General features: G+C 43.6%; 1 protein-coding gene across 1 annotated transcript in view; it reads left to right on the plus strand.

The window, feature by feature from the left end:
* Positions 1 to 9,243: 9,243 nt before the first annotated feature.
* Positions 9,244 to 24,352, plus strand: part of ERCC6 (ERCC excision repair 6, chromatin remodeling factor) — a 66,148-nt gene continuing 51,039 nt past the window's right edge. The window contains exons 1-4 of the mRNA XM_065894468.1: positions 9,244 to 9,665; positions 11,560 to 11,680; positions 13,844 to 13,955; positions 18,869 to 19,589. Of these exons, the coding sequence (XP_065750540.1) occupies positions 9,244 to 9,665; positions 11,560 to 11,680; positions 13,844 to 13,955; positions 18,869 to 19,589 (1,376 nt within the window). The remainder of the gene's footprint in view (positions 9,666 to 11,559; positions 11,681 to 13,843; positions 13,956 to 18,868; positions 19,590 to 24,352) is intronic.

Here is a 24,352-nt window from a genome sequence, read left to right on the forward strand (position 1 = left end):
CATATAGCTACATTTTTCAATGGAATCATATGGTTTTATATGGCCATTGCTCTTAAAATTATTTGCTCATTTATTCAGCATATATTTAACATTAATTTTTCCAGTGGTTGCCAAGATAGTTCTAAACAATATGCTTTTACCTTTATTTTTTGATTTATCAAATCTGCACAGTTTTCAATGCACTTCCAATATACATTTCCCCTTCATGTTTATGGGGAATGGAGAATCAAACTGATGCATTGTCGCCACCCAGAAGTTTTTAAAAGTGAGAGTCGACATAGTCCTTCTGCTTTGTAAGGGTAGGGGGAGAGTTTCTTACACTGAACACTAAATAGAACGTCAAGGTACGAGGACAATTCTGGTCATATTTAAATGAGTTAATATTTGTAAAGCACTTAGGACAAAACCTGGTCCACAGACAGGGCTATATAAGTGCTTGTTAAGTAGAACACATTAAAATCGAAAACAGTAAGTGCTATACTAGGGATTTTTGAAATACTGGTTTCGGGGTGTAGAGGAGATGCAAGGGCCTAATTCTACTGAGAAGGTCAAGGAAAGCTTCAGAAGAAGAAAGTTTAGGCTGAGTTTGGAATAGGTGAGAGAATTCCAGGTGAGAGACCCATGTGCAAAGTCACATGGGCCTGAGAATAAGAAGTGGAGGTATGCTAGGAAAAGATTAACTGCTCCCCTCCCGCCAAAAGCCCTGGCTCATAGAGTTTATCCATTTCTGCAGTGTAAATACTCCTATATGACCAATTTCAAGCTACCAATGAGAAGTCACTGAAAGCAGAGTGGGCTATGGACTGAATTGTGTCTCCCGTGACCACCCTCTCATGTTGAAGTCCTAACCCCTCACTGTGAATGTATTTGGAGATAGGGCCTTTGGGATGTATTGATACTTAAGGTTAAATGAGGCCTTAAGAGTGGGGTGGGTCCTAATCTGATGGGCCTGATGCCCTTATAAGAAAAGGAAGAGATACCAGAACTCTCTCTCCACTAAGAAGGTGGCTGTCTGCAAACCCGGAAGAGTCCTCATCAGGACTAAATCAGCTGGCACCTTAATCTTGGACTTCCCAGCCTCCAGAACTGTGAGAAAATAAGTATGTTGTTTAAGCCATTCATGTTTTGTTATGGCAGCCCAAGAAGTCTGAAACAATTGAGAACAGATGCACACAATAGGCTTGCTAGCCAGTAGGAGCCAACAGCAGCATACTACAAACAGAAGAGTGTGTAGTTCCTTAAATTTTGAGCATATCCCGGGAGAGAAGGACAGAAATGATGCAGAAAAATCTGATTGGGCAGGATAATAAAATGGCTTGGATAACATGTTAAATAGCTTGGATTTTATCGTACAAGAGTGGGTCTGAGGCAGAGAACAGGATCAGAGTAGCGTCTTAAATCCCTCTGGCAAATGCATGCACATGCATGGGTAGGGAACAAGACTGGAGTGAGAAGACTGGTTCCAACAGAGGGGATGGAGGAGGTTGGGTAGGTGTGTAAGCTATTTAGGCAGAACCAATGGGGACTGAGTGAGTAGGGAGGAAAGGAGAGGTCTTGGTTGATATCTAGATGTCTCAGTTTATAAATGAGTATTACAAATAAGTTACTGAAAATCCCACTATTATATTCGATGTCCATTTAGGCTGCTAACAAAATATAGACTGGGTGGCTTATAAACAACAGAAATTTCTCACTGTTCTGGAGGCTGGGAAGTTCGAGATTAAGATGCCAGCAGGTTCGGTGTCTGGTGAGAGCCCACTTCCAGGACCATCATTTTGTCATTGTGTCCTCACACGGTGGAAGGGCTAAGGGAATCTCTCTTTTACAATGTATTAGTTTCATTTGTAAGGGTGTGGGGGAAAAGAAGGGTCCTGAATATTCAGGTGGGCACAGGAATCTTCAAATTCTGCTGCTAACACGACCTTATTACTACTTTCAGTCTAGAGAGGTCAGAGGAAACTTGGCTTGGGGAAAGTATACACAGATCCTTTAGTTAAATACAAATTCATGTGAAAAGCTTCCCTGAATTAATAGTAACTGTAAATCATTATGCATTTTCTAAATTAAAGGGATATGAAAAGGATAATTACAATTGTGTGGGGTATGATGTGTATCTTGTTTGATGTTCCAGATCCACTCCCCATCTCTCTCTACCCTGCCCTGTGCTCTAAGATACTGATCTATATAGATGGGCATCAACAGGCTCCCTTGCCCTCTGGCTTCGGTGGTTTTGTCCAATGGGATGCACCAGCAGATGAAATAATGGAGGATAGTGAGGTCTGGGTATTTATCTCCCTAGTCCCCTCCTGCTGAGTGATCACAGGTTTGTGCTTTATTCTGGTCAAGTGGTCTTCTCCACTCAGCTACTCTCTTCTGAACCTGTATCCTCCCATTACCCCTTCAGGCCCAGGGATGGTGTATTAGTTTGGTAGGGCTGCCATACAAAGTACTACAGACTAGGTGGCTTAAACTGCAGAAGTTAATTTTCTCACAGTTCTGGAGGCCAGAAGTCTGATACCAAGGTGTCTGCAGGGTTTTCTTCTGAGTCCTCTCTTCTTGGCCTGTAGATGGCTATCTTCTCCCTGTGTCTTCACATGGTCTTTCCTCTGTGTCTGTGTCCTGATCTCCTCTTCTTATAAGGACACCAGTTATATTGGATTAGGGCCCACCCTAATGACCTCATCTTAACTTAATTAAAGGCTTTTAGGGTCTTTAAAGACCAGATCTCCAAATACACATTCTGAGGTACTGGGGGTTAGAATTTCAAATGAATTTGGGGGGATGCAATCTAGCCCATAACAGATGGGAACAGAGGCTCCTGGCCTCTTGCTAGCCCCAGGGTTACTTTGCCATCCTGAGTTGTTTTCCTAAACCCTGCCCGCACCTCTGTAAACATTGTTATTAATTCTTCTCAACTACCTAGTCTGAGTGTACCATCTGCTTCCTGTCCAAATTCTGAATGATACATAGGGGCTCACCAAAATAATACACATTAAAAAGTGGACCTCATTCTCAGAATGGTTGGTAACCATTATACATCTGGGAGAAACTGCTCTGACATTCAAGCATTAAAACTAATATCTTACCGATGCATTACTATTTTCAATATTTTATTCAAGAGATGGCTAGAATTTTTTATTCCTTTCTAATAAAAAAGTTATATTTTGATGTGGGATGGCTCTAGGCATACGTAGATTGGCACTGCTAACAGGAGAGATAAAGTGGTATTACTGAGCATTATCAAGCACACTTCCCACCCCCTTTTCCTACCTTCCAACTTCAGGCTTCAAAATGATTAAGGCACTTCCCTACCTAGGCCCCAAAGATCCTTCCCACAGTCACTGCCACTCCCAGAGGGCTTTCTGGCTCTGGCCCCTGGAAAATCCACCCTCTCCCAGAGCAGGAATCCCTGGGCTAAGAAGCTGCTGTATGGTACAGCTACCACCCATCGTGGGCTACTCCTTCCTCAGGTGTAGCTCAATTTCCTCCCTTTGTTCTGAACCCGTGTGTGAACATTTCGTTTCTGCAAATGTTCCCAGCTAAATTCTCACCTGGCTCAAAATTCTCCTTACCTCTTTGATCGGAGGACAAATATTAAATGACTGGCTCACTAATGCAATCAAGACATTGACGTAGGCCCATTATGCACACACACCCACCCCTGCTTGGTGTGTGTGTGTGTGTGTGTGTGTGTGTGTGTGCTACTGAAATGTGCAGTGCTCAAGCCAGCTCCCTTCCCCAAGCTCACTTTCTTTTTGGAGTTCATGGTTAATTGTAAGCACTTACATTCGCACGGCACACTAGAATACGTACCTCTCTCTCTTTTTCTGGAAACATCTTTTAATTCTTATAACCGCCTTACTACAGAGGCATCTTTCACCACGAGTGAAGCACTGGTCACAAGCCACAGGTCAGCAGCCTAGGCCACTTTCGTACCCAGTTCACAGGTAGAAAGGCGGGGCTGCATTCTTCGCTCAAACCACGTGGTCTCGCCCGCAGTTCAAAATAAACCCTGGAGCCGGCGCATGCGCCATAGGCCCCACACGCGCAAGCCCGTCGGGTCATTGTTGGGGGCGGTGCTTACGGCGGGCAGAAGACGCACGCGCCGCGCCCGGTCCCAGTCCCGGTTGCAAGGCTGTTCGCGAAGGCGGCTGCTTCTACGTTTCTATACGGCTGGTCGTGCGGCCCTGCGGTGAGTGTTCTGGCAGCTGAGTTGAACGTTGGGCGGGAGCTGTCTGGGGCCCGCTCGGGCTGTCCAGGCGGCCGGGAAGGAGCCCATCCGCGCGGGGTGCCGGGAGGCGGCCCTCGGGCCGGGCGCTAGCCTAATACGCCAGCCCACCTGCGGCCGGAAGTGACGCTGCGGGGCGCTCACCTGGGGGGGCCGGGGGTTGTCCTAGCTTCTGGTTCCGCCGCGGGCAGGCGGGCCGGCATCTAAGCATCAACTTCTCGGCTTTGTGTTCGGCCCCCGCGCGCAGGGGCAGCCCGGCCCTGTTTGGTCTCGATTAAAACACTGTTATTTGAAAGAGAGAATCGGGGTAGGTAGAAGTCAGGCACTTTAGGCATTGATACGGTAAAGTGGGAGTATGTGAAGGAGGATTGAGCAGTACGCATATAAGTTCCGTAACAGAAAGATTTCCCACGTAGCATCCATCTTCAGTGCTGTCTCCCTGTTCCAAGCTTCTGTCACTTGTCACCCGTACGTGTCCCAACATGTCCATGTTGCACTGTTTCCTCTAATCCATTATCTGTACAGTAGTCCAACTGGTCTTTTACAAACATAAATTGGGTCATGCCATTGTCACCCTGTTTAAAACTCTTCGAAGTCACTGCATTACACTTGCAGAAAAATCCAAGTTCATGTTTCCTCAGGCCCTTTGTGTTTCCTCAGGGCCCTTGCCTGCCCCTCCGTCTTCACTTGTGCCCATTCCCCTCCCCAGCTCTGCATGCATTCAACCAAACCTCCCAACCAGAATCCAGCTCATCCCACAGAAGCCCCAGTGCTTAAAGAAAGACAATGAAGATATTGTTTTCTCAGATGATTGAGCCTTGCAGAGTGTTAGAAGATGTTTTGTAGAATTTACACAATAAATGGAGTCTTTATCAGCTCCTTTAACTCTGTTATTCATGTAAAATAAAATAAAAGATTTCTCACAATGCAGCCTTCTTCCATTTTTCCAACCACACCAGCTCTTTCCAGCCTTAGGAATTAGACATGCTATTTCTTTGCAAAATGTTCACTTTTGGCCTGTTAACTCCTATTCATCCTTCATATGCTGGTTCAAATATAACTTTATCAGAGAGACCTCCCTGACCTCACACCTACCTCTGCAATGTCAATTAGGCTCCTCTGTTATTTTGTCATAAAGAATCCTGTACTTTCTTCTTAAGGCAGTTAACCACGGTTACATTTGTGTGTGTGTATAATTTATGTATAAATACATACTTATACGTAAATATGTATATATAAAATTCTTAAAATATGTGTCATCCGCAAGAGCCTCTAAGCTCAATGGGGACGGAAACTAGTTAACCGAGTACATTGCCTGGTGTAATTGACTTTCAATAAATGTTTTTAAAAAATATATTTATTTATTTGGCTGAGCTGGCATGCGGGCTCTTAGTTGCGGCATGCAGGATCTAGTTCCCTGACCAGGGATCGAACCCCGGCCCCCTGCATTGGGAGCGTGGAGTCTTAACCACTGGACCACCAGGGAAGTCACTCAATAAATATTTATTGAATGTCATATAATTTATTTCACTTTGGAAGCTCTTTACGTTCTGAGGAGAGCTTCCTTGTTTTCATCTCTTATTCCCAGGAGACTTGACCTTTGGTCCATTCTCCAAGTGGCTTCTTGACTGCTTCCTTATTTCTTTTTTCCCTTTTCCCTTCCCTTCCCTTTCTCCCTCCTTCCCTCCCTCTTCCAGTCCCTTCTGGCTTGTTTTTTAAAAATCTACCCAGCTTGGACCCCAAGGTCAATTACTCAGCATCTTTACCCCATCCTGTGATTCCTTTATTATTCCAGTGATCTCCCTGCCATGGCCTAACCTTAAGGGGATAAGGCCTCTGTTTCCTTCTCTACTCACTTCTTATCCCAGTGCAGTCTGGCTTTGTCCCCTTTGCTCCACTAAGGTTTCTTTTACTAAGGTAACTAGCGACCTACTTTCCAAATCCACTGGACCCTTTCTGGTTTCCTTTGGAACTTGCCCTATTATTTTCCATTTTTAACCATTCCCTCTTACTCTTTTTCTGTTATTAGAAGTTTTCTCCAAACATTATTATTTTAACCTTTTCTTTGTACTACAGTGTTATTACTTAATATTTTGATGGATTTAATGTCTTTTTTTAACCTGAAAAGGAAACCTTTATATACATACAAATAAGAACAATGAAAACAGAATTGTTAAATTCCAGCTAGTATGAAGACTCTGAGCCAGAATCCTGCTCTCTCTGTTGAAAATGATAGAGTGCCAGTCTTATCCTTTCTCCTGAAAATAGTCAGAATGGCCCCAAATGGAGGAACTTTCTTACTCTGCTGTTCTCTTTTAACCTTTTCAGTGTTAGCCTTTTCTTACCCTCTAAAAGGATCTTTGGTACCTGTCACAGCCTTGGGATCCCTGGGGCTGTTTACTCTGCCAGTGCATCCACATCTTGTCCAGATTTTCTCTAGAGCCTAGATTTGCATTTCTGCCTGCGTGCCAGCTGGACACGTTACTGCCAGCTCTCCCTGCTTCCCATCTGCTGCTTTTCTGATTCATATTTTTGTGACTGAATTCACGAGTGACTCAGTTGTCCAGACCAGACTTGTTATTTTAGATTCCTCTCTGAACCTTACTTCCTTTCAGCGTGTATGAACACCTCCTCTATATCAGATCCTGGGTCACATGTTCAAATCTCAGTTTGTATGTGTTTTTTGAACTCCAGACCCAGTGCACTGTCCTTTCCTCTATGCCCACCTGGCCTCTTTTTTTCTCAGAAAGAGAAAAACAGATATCGTATATTAGCGCATATATGTGGAACCTAGAAAAATGGTACAGATGAATTGGTTTGCAGGGCAGAAATTAAGACACAGATGTAGAGAACAAACGTATGGACACCAAGGGTGGAAAATGGCGGGTGGTGGTGATGGTATGATGAATTGGGAGATTGGGATTGACATATATACACTAATATGTATAAAATGGATAACTAATAAGAACCTGCTGTATAAAAAATAAATAAAATAAAATTCAAAAATTAAAAAAAAATGAATTTACAGAAAAAAATATATATGCCCTTGGTCACAGGGAAACAGAAGGAAAAAAGGGAAATAGATTCAATATCTTTACTGTTAGAAAAATATCTCAGTGTATATTCCAAACTGACTTGCTCTAAATACTGTAGGTAATGTTAATTTTGAAGACTACATTGATCAAAGAGTTTCATTTGAATTAAAGAATTTATTAAGTTCCTAAGAAAACTTTCAAAAATTAATTATTTTTTTGGTCTGCGTTGGGTCTTGCTGCATGCAGGCTTTCTCTAGTTGCGGCGAGCGGGGGCTACTCTTCGTTGCGGCGTGCGGGCTTCTCATTTGGGTGGCTTCCCTTGTTTTGGAGCATGGGCTCTAGGCACGCAGGCTTCAGTAGTTGTGGCATGCGGGCTCAATAGTTGTGGCTCGCGGGCTCTAGAGCGCAGGCTCAGTAGTTGTGGCGCATGGGCTTAGTTGCTCCGCGGCATGTGGGATCTTCCTGGACCAGGGCTCGAACCCATGTCCCCTGCATTGACAGGTGGATTCTTAACCACTGTGCCACCAGGGAAGTCCCCCACCTGGGCTCTTGCCTGTGCCTCTTTTACAGACCTGCCCCTCTGTGTTGTTACTGGCATGCTTCTCCTCCACTAGTGAGCGAGCTGCTTAGGGCAGGATGACACTTAAGTTCCTGGCATCTTTGTATCCTAGTGCTTGGCCACTGGGATCATTTTATTTAATGAGGAATGAGTGGGGCTTGTTGGGGAATTTGTCATCATTTCATTGAAATAAAGTTTTAGTGATGAAAGAAACCTTAGTTTGTTCACTGTTAAATAAAAAGAAAAGCTGTCACTTTTTTTTTAATGTGTATAAAAGTATTTATTCGATGGAGTTATACAGGCAATATAGTGAACACGTTTTCTTTCAAGGAGTTCTTGATTTCTTGGAGTAAAATGTGAGAGTTCCCCTTTATTCCTACCTGTTCCTTCTGCTTCCCCCTCCCAATTGTCGCAGGTTTAGTTTGTATCCCCAGATCATTTTGAATGCATTCCATACACACAGGTGGTGGATACACATTGTTTTCCAATATAAATGTCTTCATACGATGTGACTTTTTTCGTCTTACTTGGCTTTTATATCACTACCATTGAAAATACTTAATGACTTTTAAAAACTATTTTAAAACATGCTACAATAAATATCCTTATGTATATGTGAGTATTTCTCTGGAATAAGTGCCTAGTAATGTGAATTTTAAATCTTGACAGATATTGCTAAATTGCCTTCCAAAAGAATTTTACAAACTTATGTTCCCACCGGCATTATGTGAAAGTGGATTTTTCTTGCCTCTCCTGGATATTATCAGTCATCATGTTTTTGCCAGCCTGATGGTGAGAAATGATATCATGCATTGAAATGGAGTTATTTTTGAGAATATTTTAATTAATCTTCCTCAGATTCTGATTTGAGTGGTGCTATTTATTACCTCTTGTTCAGAGTTTCTGTTTTTTGGAGTTCAACCTAAAAGTTTTTAGTGTTAGATTTGTAGAGAATCTCTCTCAAGTCACTAAATCTATACTTTACAGTTGATCTTGCCACTATAATGTAGGTCACTTGTGCCATAATGCAGTGAAGAGGCTGACTTGGAAAGCAGCAGTGAAATGACTTCAGTTGATTTGGAGAAGACTCTGTGGGCATCATTCAGGATGCTGGCTGCCAGCTTTCTTAGCTGGCTACCCCAGTGTCGTTTGTTGGTGATACTGCATTTTTTCTTCTTTTTTTTGTTTTTCTGGTTAATTTTTCTCAATTATCAGCACTCAAGAAGATCTATAGCTTGTGCCCATTTAAGAAAAATACTTGGGAACTTAAATTTATGTATAATTGGAGGATTATTTCTTGATGTTTTTTAGAAATTGGTCTGCTTTCGTTATAAGATATTTACGAAACTATATAAATATCAATTCTATGTAACTGAAGGGCTGACTGAAAAATTGTTTTCCTTTTAGATAGTCTGTAGAGGATGCCAAATGAGAGGATCCCCCACTCAAGTCAAACTCAGGAGCAAGACTGTTCACAGAGTCAGGATATCAGTGAGAGTGCAGAGGGGACAATCAAGCAGGAGAACGATGGCGACGTGGAGCTGGGGGAGAGCCTCCCCTCTTGTTCCCCTGCTAATGGACCCTCCACTTCCGCCAAGGGGTATCCCTCGGAACTTCCGAGGAGAGGGCCAGCCCTGCTGCACATCAACAGACATCAGATCCAGGCGGTGGAGCCCAGTGCACAGGCCCTGGAGCTGCAGGGTTTGGGTGTGGATGTCTATGACCAGGACGTGCTGGAGCAAGGGGTGCTTCAGCAGGTGGACAGCGCCATTCATGAGGCCAGCCGTGTGGCCCAGCTTGCCGACGCAGAGAAGGAGTATCAGTCAGTGCTGGACGACCTCATGTGAGTGGACCATCTTCTCTCTGATTATAGAGTTTGTGTTTACATATGACGGAGAGATTCAGACAATAGCTGTGGTAGTCCAGAAATTTAGGAGATTTATAGAACCTTTAATTGGAGGATGGGGTCAGTAAGGGTGGTCCTTGACCTTGTGTCTAAACCCCAGCCCTTTCGCTCAGAAGTGCTGTACACAGTAGTTAGGGGCTCAGTTCAGTTCACAGCAGCTTGTTTACACATGATGTCTTGGAGAGAAGCGCTGTTCTAAGTGCCCCAGATTTTGCAAGCTTGTGCACAGAATGGTTCTCAGGAGAAGTGTTCCTAAAGTTCTGATATGTCCTACTCCAGATACCAGGAACATATCCGCCCCCCCCCACCTCCCCATCCTATAATTTCTTTCCCGTTTCCTGTGCCTAAACCTAGGGCCAGTCTTTTGGTACCTTTTCAGATTTGCATTTCTAGAAACAGTGAGAAACAACTCCCTGCTTTTTCTTTCTTTTGTTGTAATTTTGACTCTATAAAGAAAGCTGAAGTCCCGTAGAGACTTCACTTGTGCTTTAGAGGAGAAACAGACCTGGGCCGTGTTGCGCACAGCACACTGGTGGGGAAGGGGGTGCCCTGGACCTGGGTTGGAAGATGGGGCGGAGGATTGAGTTGAGCTCGCTCTCCGTTGCCAGTCTGCCCTCCTTGGCCAGTGTTCTCGGCTGTGTCAGGGAAACAGGAAGGGGAAGGGGAGGACTGGGTGGAGGGATGGTGTGGTCTCAGGTGGGAGTGGCTGGGGGAGGGGGAGGGAGGCACGTAGAGCTTTTGGCTACCCTGGGGTGGGGGTGGTGGGGGGGGGGGGGCGCTGTGGTACAGGCAGCTGTTGGCACTTAAAGGGCATGTTTTCTGCTAACAGTTTTCTGGTGTGTTCTTTGGGCCTCTTGAGCAGCAGGTGTTCTCCAGTAGTTATCGTCTGACCTTCAGGTGTGAGGACCTCAATGCCATGTAATGAACACACCTTTTACATTCGACCTGGGAAATGTATCCACTGCTTGCAGAGGTGACAGAGCAGGGTGCTGCAGTCACCTAACACTAGACAGATGGTGACATGTACTGAGACTGCCAGTAACTTGCATTGATAACATCTTTTCTCCTGAAATCCACAAAGGGTACAAACAGCAAATTACACAAGTGTTGAGATTGAATTTGTGTTTTGAAACTTGGGAGTTACAATTCTATGATGTCTATTTTAGGAGCAATGTATTATAAACTGATTCTTTTTCTTTGCACTACAAAGTGTAAAACGACAGCAAATAAGTCTTCTAGTCATGCAAAAGAAAAATATTGTCACAGTTGCCTGACCTATATAAGAAGATGTTTAAATATTTTTAGTACTTTTCCAAGCTTTGGGAGACTTCCATAATGGCCTTTAAACACGCATGTATGAGTTGTTGGTAATGGGGTACGCTGTGCGTATTTGGGGCAGGGAGTATATGGGAAATCTTTACCTTCCTCTCAGTTTTGCCGTGAACCTAAACCTGCTCTAAAAAATTAACTCTCAAAAAAAAAGTGTATGCAATTTTTCATATAAAGGGACAAATTATTGCCTATTGGTTTTGCACAGTCTCTTGAATAGAGTAGACCCTTAAAATGCTTGTAGAATGAATGAATCTGCTTGCAAATGGGAATGAACTGATTAAAATTGGCCAGATTAGAGAAGAACATGAGCAGTCATCTTAGACTCGTAATAACCCTTCAAGTTCTATTAGTGGCCAAAAAGAATATGTATTCTGGTTTAGTTGCTTTTGTCTTTTAGTTAATAAGAAGTAAAAGGGACATGTTTTTAGCATTTCTCTCCATGTTATTCTATAAAAGATGTTACCACAGTGGAAAATGGACATTTTATCTTCTTTTTCAGGTCATGTACGACATCCCTAAGGCAAATCAATAAAATTATTGAACAACTTAGCCCTCAAGCTGACACCAACAAAGACATCAACAGGAAACTAGATTCTGTAAAACGACAGAAGTATAACAAGGTGACTCCAAATAACACACTAAGTTGCATTTTTGCAAAAGTCATTATTTAGGCTCATTTAATATTTAGGAAGTAGCTATTCTGAAAAGTACTGGTAAGATGTGAAGCAAATTTATAACAGAAACTTTTGAGTTCCTTTTATACGTTTAATTTTTTTGGCTGTTTCCCTTTAACATCCTCTGCTTAAAGAGTGTTTCTAAAAATACGCATATGTACGCATACATACGTAACTGAGAAGAAGTTCCTCTTTTGGCTTTGCGTGCCTCCTCACTCGGGCACTTTCATAGTCTCCCTGCGGTACCACTTTCTTTCCCCAGCTTAGGTTCTTTGGCCTGCGGGCCTCTCGTGCCGTCTTCTTGTCTTGCGTGGACTTGCTCTTTTTCCTGCTCAGCTCCTGCTTGCACTGACTGTCTGCAGACGTTTCCCATCAACCCAGCCCTCGCCCCTCACACACTCGTGATCACTGTTCTGAGAGGCTGGCCTTCGGTGTTCAGTCATCACCCAGCCACACTGACCGGGTCTGCACTTAGGGTTAGAGGACTTAAGGGTAGGGAATGTCTGTCACTTATGACATTGTTTTTATGAGGTTTGAAACATTTTTTAGAATTGATGTACACTTCATGACAGTATATCGCAGGAGGTAGAAATGACTAGTTTTGAACATTTTATTGCCGCCATCCGAAGTGACTAGCAGATGGCCTTGCGCTTGCAGTTGGTTCAGTGCAGTGAGTAGAGTCCTCACAGCTCTTTTTCAGGCTCTACTTGTGGGGTGTGGTTAACCTTGGTTCCTCCTTTTGCTCTCCACTCACCGGTTCATGATCTTCTCCGCACTGTCTCTCTCACTTAACTCCACAGCAGCAGCCCAAAGGTCAGAGCTCACAGTGGCTTGAGGCACCAGGGGTCTCCCCAAAGCAGAGAGGAGACCGCCTGGCTTCTCGTGGAGCATGTGAATAGTGGGCTTCTGGTGGGCTGGGGTTTCGAAGAGCAGAGAGGACCAATCTTAGGCCCCTTTAGGTACTGGTCTAACTTGGTTATATATTCCTGTCTTTCTTTAGCAGCTTTTTGCTGTTTAGAGAGAGACTATTCAGAGAGAGAGTGTTCTGTATGAGAATTTGCTGAGAAAAAAACTGTGAGGGCTTCCCTGGTGGCACAGTGGTTGAGAGTCCGCCTGCCGATGCAGGGGATGGGGGTTCGTGCTCCGGTCCGGGAAGATCCCACATGCCGCGGAGCGGCTGGCCCGTGAACCGTGGCCGCTGAGCCTGCACGTCCGGAGCCTGTGCTCCGCAACGGGAGAGGCCACAGCAGTGAGAGGCCCGCGTACCGAAAAATAAAAAAAAAATTAAAAAAAAAAAAAAACAAAAAACAAACAAACAAGCAAAAAACTGTGAGATACAGTAAAAGGAATTACAAGTCATTACAACATGGTGTTTATAATCAGGATGTCCCCTTGCTCCACACTCATGTTTGGCGTTCAAGCATTCTTGACCTTGGGAGAAAGAACCACCTACCACAAGCCTAGTTAATTAGGGAGTCCCTAGGAATGGCCGCATATCCAAGCTCTGGTGTTGTAGAGGGAGACAAGACAAACGGGGGCCCAGGGAGGACAGAGTAAAAGGGTATATCAAAAAAGATTTTCCCTTTAAAATTTTGTGATTGGGTAGGATACTATAAAGGACAGTCATAAATATGGTAGATTATCAAAGATGACTGACTTTTTCAACTGTTTGAACATTTGTGTTTGTTTCTTATCCCTACAGCCTATTGACCTCATAGCCCATTGGCTGCTAAGGTTAGGAACAGAGAAATTCAGTGATTTACCCAGTGTGTAATGAGGAAACCATGTAGAGCAGTTCCACCTCCCAAGTCAGTGGAGAATCAGTGCAGTGAACTTAGCTGCTCAGGCAGGTAGAGAGCTGTGCCGCCCAGTCAGGAGAGTGGGTGGGGACAGGGATGCTGCCCGATGGACATGCTTTGAGGGCTTCTTCCTGCTAGAAAAATGGCAGTTATTCAAATAAGGTTTTCTGTAGTAATAGTAGTATTTGGTAATTGTTTTATTTTTATTTTGCTCTTGATTAAAGTTTTTAAAATTTTGCAGTGCTGTCGTTTGTATTTAACATTTAATCACTTCATTGCTGTTTTTTGTATTCAATATCTGCCCATTAAGGAACAACAGCTGAAGAAGATCACAGCAAAACAGAAACGTCTCCAGGCTATCCTTGGGGGAGCAGAGGTAAAAGTTGAACTAGATCATGCCAGTCTGGAGGAGGAGGACGCAGGTGAGGATACTGCGGACGGTGTCTCTGTTCTCGAACTGATGCGTGATGCCTCTCGTCAGTGGAGGGTGTCCCTTCAGTTCTGGCCTGGGTGTTGGGAAAAATACATTTGTTTACTTAGTGACAAAAGAGACACAGGAAAATTTTATTCTCCACACCTGTAGAACCAAATCTATTTTAAGTCTTATGGGGTTTCAGAGAAAGAAAGTAAATTTTTAACTCAGTCTAATGGAGGCTCCTGGTGTGCATTTAGTATTACGTCTAATAAATTAGAAATCTTAACATTCTTTTATAATTGATTGTGTAGACACCTAACATCTTGATTGAATTACGTTTTTTTTTTTTTTTTTTTTGTGGTACACGGGCCTCTCACCGCTGCGGCCCCTCCCGCCGCGGAGCACAGGCTCCGGACGCACAGGCTCAGCGGCCATGGCCCACAGGCCCAGCCGCTCCACAGCATGTGGGATCCTCCCAGACCGGGGCAGGAACCCGCGTCCCCCGCATCGCCAGGCAGACCCTCAACCACTGCGCCACCAGGGAAGCCCTGAATTACGTTTTGTTGACCAAGCATCATCCATCAACATTCATAGAATTGCTTTTAAATATCTTTTGGGGACATATTTGGCAGGCTTTCCAAGCATCAATTCTGTTGTTCAAGAAAGGGCATCTTAATTCAGGTTATTTAGTCCATGGCCATGATTTTGTTTATATCACTGACCTGGATGGGCATCTTTTGGGAAGCCTTTTGGGAAGATGCATAAGCTCTGAAACGAAATATCTTTGTAGTCAGTGTGTGTGCATGTGTGTTTAGAAATTGTTGGTAGCTGTTCAGTTATTTACTAGTTGAAGTATAGATTTAAACCCTTCAGGCAAATATTTGCTATGAATTCCAGAAGTCTAGTCAGTAAGACAAGAGAATTGTGAGAATTGAGGCATTGGAAAAAAATTAATATTAGATGTGCTATTAACGTCTCGCAGGATCCATTGGGCCTATGAGGAGTGCTTTCTGCTGCTGAAATGCCGTATTTCTCATTGGTAAAAAAACGATTGTCCTGGTCTGGCTTGACTAGAACTTGCTGCTGCCTTTTGCTACCTATCATTTGTTTGGTAAAACTTGGCCCAGGATTAATTGTTACTTCCCCCATCCAAAAACGCCACTTGGCCTGTCCGTAGCAGCTGATACGTCCCTGCCTTCCAGGATCCATGTCTCTCTTCTGGTTTTCCTTTTAGCCTTCTGACCATTTCTGTTTAGTTTTTTTTGACCAGCTTTTCTAGGCTTATCTTAAATGTTGATTATTCTCAGAATTTCTTGCTGAGCCCTCTTCTTCTTTTTTATAAATTTATTTATTTATTTATTTATGGCTGCATTGAGTCTTCATCGTGGTGCGCGGGCTTCTCATTGGCGGTGGCTTCTCTTGTTGCGGAGCACGGGCTGTGGGGCACGCGGGCTTCAGTAGTTGTGGTGCACGGGCTTAGTTGCTCCGCAGCATGTGGGATCTTCCTGGACCAGGGATCGAACCCGTGTCCCTTGCATTGGCAGGCAGATTCTTAACCACTGCGCCACCAGGGAAGTCCTGAGCTGCCTTCTTCTTATACTACCTCTCCCCAAATAACCTCATCCATTACCTATGGCTTTTGTGGCCACCTAGGTTCTAGTATCTTATAAATCTGTAGACCTGTGGCCTTTTGCCCTTTTCCTGAACTCCTGGTTCCTATTATCCCTCTCCAGTGGGGCTCCAGCTGACACTTCAGACTCCTGGTCTCTCTTATAACCCTTCCTCCTCCATCCCTTCTGGGATACCTTCCTTTTCCGTGGTGCTCTATGCTCTGTTTGGTGGGGCAGGGGAACAGAGTGTCTAGGCTTTGTGTACCCCAGCTCTGTATTGCCCAGGTATAGACCTTGGCTACATTCTTTAACCTTTCCAAGTCTGCTTTGAGATGGGCATAAGCATAGTAGACCTTCATTTCTTTGCTCACATGCTTCCCTGAGGTTTCCTTTCCCCTGGTCTCCACATAGCGATCCGTTTCCTAATTGTTGTGAGGATTATCTGATTAAAGAATCCTTTCCTGGAATTAGGTGGGATAAACTTTGCAACAGTTGGCTTTGCTCCTCTGATCTGGGATGAGATGAGTTGCTTGCTGTCACCTTTCCTGTTCAGCATTGTACCTGGATAGTGTAGTAATGTAAGAAGAGAAATAAAACCATCATTATTTACAGTGTATGTTATTGGTCATATCAAAAATCTGAAAGGATCAATGGGCAGTCTCTTGGAATTACCGTGTGAATTTAGCAGTGTCAATATATAAAAAATCAGTCATATTTCTACATACGAGCAAAAGCAAAAAATAAAATTTAATAAAGATGGCAATTACGAACAAAATCAAATACCTGGAAATAACTCTTAGTAAAAAAAGGTAGTTTTCTTCAGCGCTCTCTACGTTAAAAACTACAGAATGTCATTGAAAAATTAAAGAAGGCAAATAAATGGGGAGATACACCATGGTCATAGATTGGAAGATACAGTTCTGTCCACTTATAGTTTCAGTGCAGCCCCAATATAAATTTCAGGGAGTTTTTTGAGGGAGAGGGTATAGAGTAGGAAGAGTAGGCTGAGGGTGGGTGGCACTAACAACCTGATACTAAAATTTATATAAACATGCATTGGGTCAAGAATGGCCAAGGCAATCTTGAAGAAGAACAAAATACCCAGACTTATTACTAACCTATAGTAATTAAGACACTGTAGTGGCATAAGGATAGACAAATACACCAGTGGGACAGAGTAGAGGGTCTGGCAAACAGACCCACCCATATGTGGTCACTTTATTTATGACAGATGTGGCAGTACACTGCTGTGGAGAAGAATCGTCTTTTCACTCAGTGTGCTGGGTTACTCCACATGAAGATAAAGTGAATATTGGCCCATTATACAGTGTACAAAAATAAATTCCAAATGGATTGTAGATTTCACCGTTAAGGATAAAACAAAGCTTTTAGGATATAACATAGGAAAACATTTTCATGATCTTGGGGCAAAGACTTAACAAGGCACAAAAACAAGGCTCACTGTAAAGCAAAAGATTTGATAAATGAACTGTGTTACAACTAAGATCTTATGTCGCTGAAAGATAGCATTTAAGAGAGTGAAAAGGCAAGCTGCATAATGGGAAAAGATGTTTGCAATATCTGTATCAGTCCAGGGACTTGAGTCGAGAATGTATGAAGAGCTCCTACAAATCTTTTTTTTTTTCCTTTTAAAGACAGACCACATATGAGAAAAATGGGCAAAAGATTTGAACATTTTCTTCACAATAGGCTACCCAAAAGATCAACAGATGTTACGTAAAGATTCCCTAGTTCGTTAGTCACTAGGGAAATACAAATTACAGCCACAAAGTGGTACTACTACATGCCTACCAGCATAGCTAAAGTGGAATGGCAAGAATGTGGACCAGTTGAAACTCTCAAACACTGTTGGTGGAACTTAAAATTGCTAGGACCACTTTGGAAATTGGTTTGGTGGTGTCTACTAAAGCTTAATATACCCAAAGAATTATATACATACATTAACAAAGAATGTGTATTGGAATGCTCATAGCAACATTATTCCTGGTAGCCCAAACCTGGACACTACCCAAATGTCCAGTAACACTAGAATGGAAAAATTGTAGTGGAGTTATCATAGAATACTAACAGCAATGAGAATCAACAAACTGCAATTATATTCAGTAGTAAGTGTGACTCACCCAAGGATAATGTTGAACAAAAGAAACCAGATACAAGTACAGACATTCCCATTTCCATTAAGTTGAAAGCCAGGTACAACTTGTCTACCATGTTAACAGGTCAGTCAGTAGCTGGTGGGGTAGAAGCTGGGAGGCACCGTGAAGGGCATATCTGGGGGTCCTAGTAATTTATGCTTCCTGGTCTGGATGCTGGTGTTACGGGTTTGTATTTTTCTGAAAATTCACTGAGCTGTACACTTAGGATTTGTGCACTTTCTGATGTATGTTTTTCTTCAGTGCACATTTAATGAAAAACTGCACTGTGCTGTTATTGGCCTGCAAGAAATACAGATTTTAGAATATGGATGCCTTCCTGTTAAGCCTTTACTTCTTTTGGTATTTTGGCTATGGGTGAAGTAATTTTGCTAGAGATTAATTTCAACTAATGAAAGAGGGACGATCTCTGGGTGGCTTTCTATTATTATGGCATAACTTCCAACTTTAGTTCATCCCTTCAGTCAGTTAACTTCACACGTCTAACACGGTGCTGTTTAGTGGACCTTTTTGCAATAGTGGAAATGCTGTCTGTGTCGTCCATTATGGTAGCCTTTAGCCACATGTGGCTGTTGAGCGCTTGAAATGTGGCCAGTACCACTGAGAGAATGAATTTTCAACGTAAATTTGAGTAGCCATATGGTGACTCTCCTATTGGGCAGTGCAGAGGCAGCATTTATGTTTTACCTATTTAGGGGCATGCTGATTCTTTAGATGTCTGTTTTCAGTTCTGCTGTCTTTTGTATTTAAGTCCATCTGAATGCTGGTATTAGCAGTGACGTGGAAACTTGGGAGATTGCTTCCTCAAGGGCAGGTGATAAGGAAACATGGTAAAATTTCTCTGTATGTTACATGTGACTGGGTCTGTCTTTGGATGCACAGAAAGTATATTGGTACTGCAGTGTTTTGGGAAAAGTTATTGAGAAGTTACCTTTTTGAGTAGGAGTCTACTAAATGCGGCATGAATGCTATAGTAAATTCCACTCTGTTCTTCATATACACTATACTTTAGTACATCAGTGATTTTTCTTTCTTTTTTTTTTTTTCTTAATTTACGTATTGAGTAGTGCACATATCCGTTGTTCTCTTGGAAAGTTTTGTGCTGGTGCCCAACGTGTTGTCATCCCTCTTTTCAGAAGCAGGGCCGTCCTCCCTCGGCAGTATGCTCATGCCTGCTCAGGAGACTGCTTGGGAAGAGCTCGTCCGCACTGGTCAGATGACACCTTTTGGTACCCAGATCCCTCAGAAGCAGGAGAGAAAGCCCAGAAAACTAATGCTCAACGAAGCATCAGACTTTGAAAAGTATTTGGCAGATCAAGCAAAACTGTCCTTTGAAAGAAAGAAGCAAGCTTGTAATAAAAGAGCAACTAAAAAAGCCCCGGCCTCGGTCACTTCTGAGTTGAGCGCAACACTCAATGACAACAAAGCAGACAAGAGAGGCAAAGTTCTCTCGAAAACAGATAAGCGCTTGAAAAAACACATCAAGAAGCTCCAGAAGAGGGCTCTTCAGTTCCAGGGGCAGGTGGGATTGCTAAAGGGAAAGAAACCCTTGGAGTGTGGTGTGAGGCCAAAGGCAGAGGGAGACTCTGAGGATGAAGTGTCCGAGTACTTGCCCACGGAGTGGGAGCAGGGGGAGGCAGCAGGGGCTGACCTGTCCGGGGAAGACACCGACTGTGACCGGAGACGGGTGCTCAGTCACCAGAAACGGCAGAAGAAAGTCACAGTGCAGGAGATTGATGATGACTTCTTTCCAAGTTCTGGGGAAGAAGCTGAAGCCGCAGGAGGAGGAGGAGGAGGTCGGAAAGTAGTGAGATGCCGAGATGATGGAGATGAAGATTATTATAAGCAGCGGTTAAGGTCAGTCTCCAGGGATTGTACTGCTTGCTTTATCGTAGGTGGTAGGTTTATTAATAAATGAGAGTTCTAGTCTAGCGTAATATATTAGACCTCTATTCATTCAAAGGTTGGACTTCCTGCAACCTTAGCCTGCTAGAACCATCAGAGCCCCTGAGTCCTCGATGGAGCTCACCCAAGATGCTTCTACTTCGGGGTCTTCATTGAGATTTGAGGGCAAGTCTAAGAAGAAAAGCTTAGGGGGAGGGCTGGGCAAGAGGCATGCCTAGGACTAAAGCAGGAGCTGTGTGGCTTCACACAGAGAGTGGGTGCCCTGTCACAGGGGCAGGAGGAGGTTGGCTTGTGTAGTGTATGTTGGGTGAAAGTAATTTTAGGAGACTCTCCTTCAAAAAAGAGCTGAAATTTAAGTTTTAGTGTATGAAAGAATAAGCTTGCTTTCCTAAATCCCTCCTTCCCTGTCTTGAAAAAGTGGTTCTCTACAGAATTTCAACAATACCGTGCCAGAAATGGGCTTCCTATGCCCAGCATACCCTTCCTGTGCCCTGTCTTTTTTTATGCTAGAGACTAACTTTGGCTTCTTATTTCCGTGAATTTGTCAGTGTCTGATGTAAGTAAGTAAAACTTTTTTGTGTGTGTAGTATGCGGGCCTCTCACCATTGTGGCCTCTCCTGTTGCGGAGCACAGGCTCCAGACGCGCAGGCTCAGCGGCCATGGCTCACGGGCCCAGCCGCTCTGCGGCATGTGGGATCTTCCCGGACCAGGGCACGAACCCGCGTCCCCTGCATCGGCAGGCGGACTCTCAACCACTGTGCCACCAGGGAAGCCCAGGTGAACACGTTTGTTTGTGGAGTCCGCACTGCATGTTGCCACACGTCTTCTGAGTCAAGAAAACCAGTGTGTATGCCACAGTCTCCAGCGTGTCCCACGGAGCATGACATTGTGCGACTCGGGTCTCACGCCTTAGCTTTTTAAGAGACTCAAAGGGATGCGGGAATCTGCTTAACAGATTACTTTTTTAATACTTGCTCCCAGGGTGGCTTTTTTCCCCAGTCCTCAACAGTTTTTTCTTGTTTCTCAGGGTAGGGAGACCTAGTTTATTATAATTCTTGTAGCTTTCCACTGACCTTTGCGAATGAAGATTGACCTGATATTCTTTTCTTCTGTTATTTAGAACTGCCGACGCCCTACATCCAAGCTGCCACATACCTCCTTTTAGAAGCAGGTGCAGCACAGTTCTTTTCACCAATGATTTCAGTACCTGCAACCTAAGTCCAGGTCTTTAAGAGAGCTGTTACACTCTCACTGTGGTAGTACCTTACGCGGCAAGACAGAGTTGAGGAGTGGCTTAATGTTTGTCATTTCTCATGGTAGCTTGCACATCTGATATCTGTAAAGTTGTCTGAACAGTGAGTGGCATCAGTCTTTTTCTTGACTATTGTAGAGAATTAATAAAAGTGTTGGGCTTCCCTGGTGGCGCAGTGGTTAAGAGTCTGCCTGCCGATGCAGGGGACGCGGGTTCGTGCCCCGGTCTGGGAGGATCCCACATGCTGCGGAGCGGCTGGGCCCGTGAGTCATGGCCGCTGGGCCTGCACGTCCAGAGCCTGTGCTCCGCAACGGGAGAGGCCACAACAGTGAGAGGTCCGCGTACTGCAAAAAAAAATAATAATAAAATAAAAGTGTTAATTTCAACATATTGATTATAAGTGGAATGAATATTCTTCCCATTAAATTGAGTCAATATTAAATATATTTTAAGTATTCAGTATTTTGATCAAGAGCAATTATTTTGATTGAATTTTAAATACAGGTTTAGTTTAAATTCATGGCAATAAGTTTTTCTTAATAATGTTAAGATTGTAAAACTGTTATTTCCAAAGCCATATTAGAAGTCAGTTTTTTGCTCACTTTATAGTAAAATCTCAAATGAATTTCAGAAATATCAACTCTAATTGCCACCAAAATACTATAGCTCTTAAAATTTTATAGCTACAGTTATTAAGGTAGATAATTGTTAAATTGCAGATATCCACATTGAAATGTTTATACTGCATCTCCTTTGGTACCCTTTGGATTGGGGGATGTTAAAAAAACAAAATGCTCAGGATTTAGAAGCATATTAAGGATATTTAAAAACTGCCAGTCACTCTATACTTTGTTATTTCTTGTTGTTGATCTTTGTAGACAGAATGAAATTGTAATGGTATCCCCTTGAGTGAAGAAAAATACTTTAGGATTTCTTATCTTAGCAGTGGTTTGTTGATGGGTAAGAAGAATAAAGCCCCATATAGTTTACAACATAGAAAATGAGTTTTTCCTAATGGTTAGAATTTAGGAATATGTACCCAAGGTAGGTACCTTTTGGACTTAAATAGGTGTTGGTTATAGCCCTGTTGATTATAATGCTGTTTTGAACCCTTAGAAGTGAAAGTGGGCGACTCCTAGACATCTCACCCCCTTTATTCTCTCCACTTGGAGAGTCTTAGGTCTTTCATTAGCTCTAGATTAGTCCTAACTACGTGTCTTTAGTTTTAGCTGACGCTCAGTGGGAATTTCCTGTCATGCCTTTTCTGCAGCTTAACCTTTTCTGCATCTGGATAGTAGATGATCCTGCTTTCTCTGACTTAGCCCAAGACCTCAGATCAGTCTTGGAAGTTTTAAGCATCTTATAAAATGCTCGTGGTGTATTTTGCCTTTCCAACATTTTTATCCTGCTTTCTTCTCTGTTCTGTTGCATTTGGAGGCTGTCTCCTCAATGGTGTTCCCTGATTTTCATACCTTTGATAATGTACCGTGATGGATGGGCCACTTCTTAGAAGCAAATATTCTGTTGTTTCTTATTCATGTCAATGCTAACAGATCTTACAAAACATCCATTATTTTTTATTTTAATTTTGGGGTGCTCATGTTTCCATTAGGGTATGGCTCTCAGTTGTAAGGTCTTCCTTAAAATCTATTGCTGCTTTAGAAAGCTAGGGTCTGGGAGCTCCAGGTGCCAAACACTTAACAGAAATAACACACATTCAGTGTTGGGTGATGTATGTCCCTGGTGAGCCCAGAGTGGCCTAGAAGACCAAACATTTCATATGTGCACATTTCCCCGCCAGGTGAACAGAGATCTGCAATCCCGGTTCCCTCAGTGTAGTTGGTTCATTTTCCAATGGAGATGTGAGGTCATCTCCATTGCTTCATCTTTGCTCTCACTGCATGAATGCACATCTCCATTCTAGGACTGGCGTCTAGGGGTTCCTGTGAGGAATCTGCAGTCTTTTAGGGGACGTGGGCACAGATGGGACCTAACCAGTGTGCAGGGCATAATGAAATCAGACTGAGGTATTTGGGGAAGATTTTGTGGAGGACGTTCATCCCAGCACTGGGCCTGGTCTCTTGGGTCATTCAGATATGTTGATACGGACCTGAGGATGCAGGTTAAAACTTGCCACATTTACCCCCGAACTTCAGGTGCATCACTGAACAGGAAAATACTTGCATTGCTTTGGGGGCACGTTGTTTCCTCAAGGGTCTCGTCTGGATTGCTTTGGGTATTGGCATGGTGGCCGTGGTCTGCAGAGGAGTCCGGTTGCTAAGCTGCCACTTCAAGACAGGGAGGGCACAAGCCCTTGCCTTTGCCAGCCAGCTCCCACCTTTGGCAGTGGTAATCTGTTTGGGGGAGACTGAGGCCTGTTTGGCTTCCCTGGGAAAGAGTGCCGCAATGCGTTGGTGATGTCTACCTTGGCACGGGGACAACAGGGGGAAGCAAGCAACATGCTGTTTGCCAACAGTGAGATATAACAAACAAAAAATGTCACCAACTCATGCCTCTTTCCCCAGAAGTCGACGTACTGCTTGGGTCGGACTTGCAGTGTAGGTCCGTTGACACCCCGAGTGAGAGGATGCACTTCCAAATAAGGTCTGTCTCCTGCTGGCACGACTAGGGAGAACATTTATAATTTGACTTAAACCTATACTCTGAATCTCTCCTTTCTATTTCCATTTGCCAGCCATTGTTGCTTAAGTTGCTAACCTAACAGCTGTATTTTCTTGGCAATGAGCATAGGCTAAGGCAAAGATTCCCAGCCCATGGGCTGATCCTGCAGAATCACTGGGGGCTCCACCATTGGAGGTGCTGATTCAAAAAGTGTACGTGGGACTACCAGGTGGTAATGTAAAAGGCTTTCCCAGGTGATTCTGAGGCACTGGCATGTTTGGGAACTACTTTGATATATGTAAGTGGAATTTATATATTCTCTTCCTTTCTGAGGCCGTAAGTTTTGGCAGATTGAGTTTGTATATCATTTTCTCTAAACTTTTATGTACCCTGCACAATTGTGTTTACATACGAGAGGGCCTGGGCAGGAGCTTTGGGGCCAGTTTATTCAGCTCAGTGCTGTGTATAATAGTTCATTGGGTTCTTACCAGCGTGTGTGCTTGAGAATCCCCTGGGGAGCACCTTTAGGGCTTAGCCCGGAGCAGCAGGAGCTGGGCACTGCGCTTGGGCTTTGAGCTCCCACTAATTCTGAGGTGAGGTTGGTAGCATTCTTCCTTATCAGAGGCCCTTACGATGTTCCCATTTAGGAAACCTTTGAGGAGGTTGGAAAGAATTGTTGATAAGGATGTTGGGATTTGAGGATGTAATGCTCAACTCTAGCCCGAAGTTAGCTTGGTATCGCTGCTGGGATAAATCACCACCACCCCCCATCCTCAATCAGTGGAACAGTAGAATTTAGAAACAGACTCTTCAGTAGGTGGTGCGAGTCTCCTCAGATTAT

This window comes from Phocoena phocoena, chromosome 16 (assembly GCF_963924675.1).
Source record: "Phocoena phocoena chromosome 16, mPhoPho1.1, whole genome shotgun sequence".
In the NCBI taxonomy this organism is placed as follows: domain Eukaryota; kingdom Metazoa; phylum Chordata; class Mammalia; order Artiodactyla; family Phocoenidae; genus Phocoena; species Phocoena phocoena.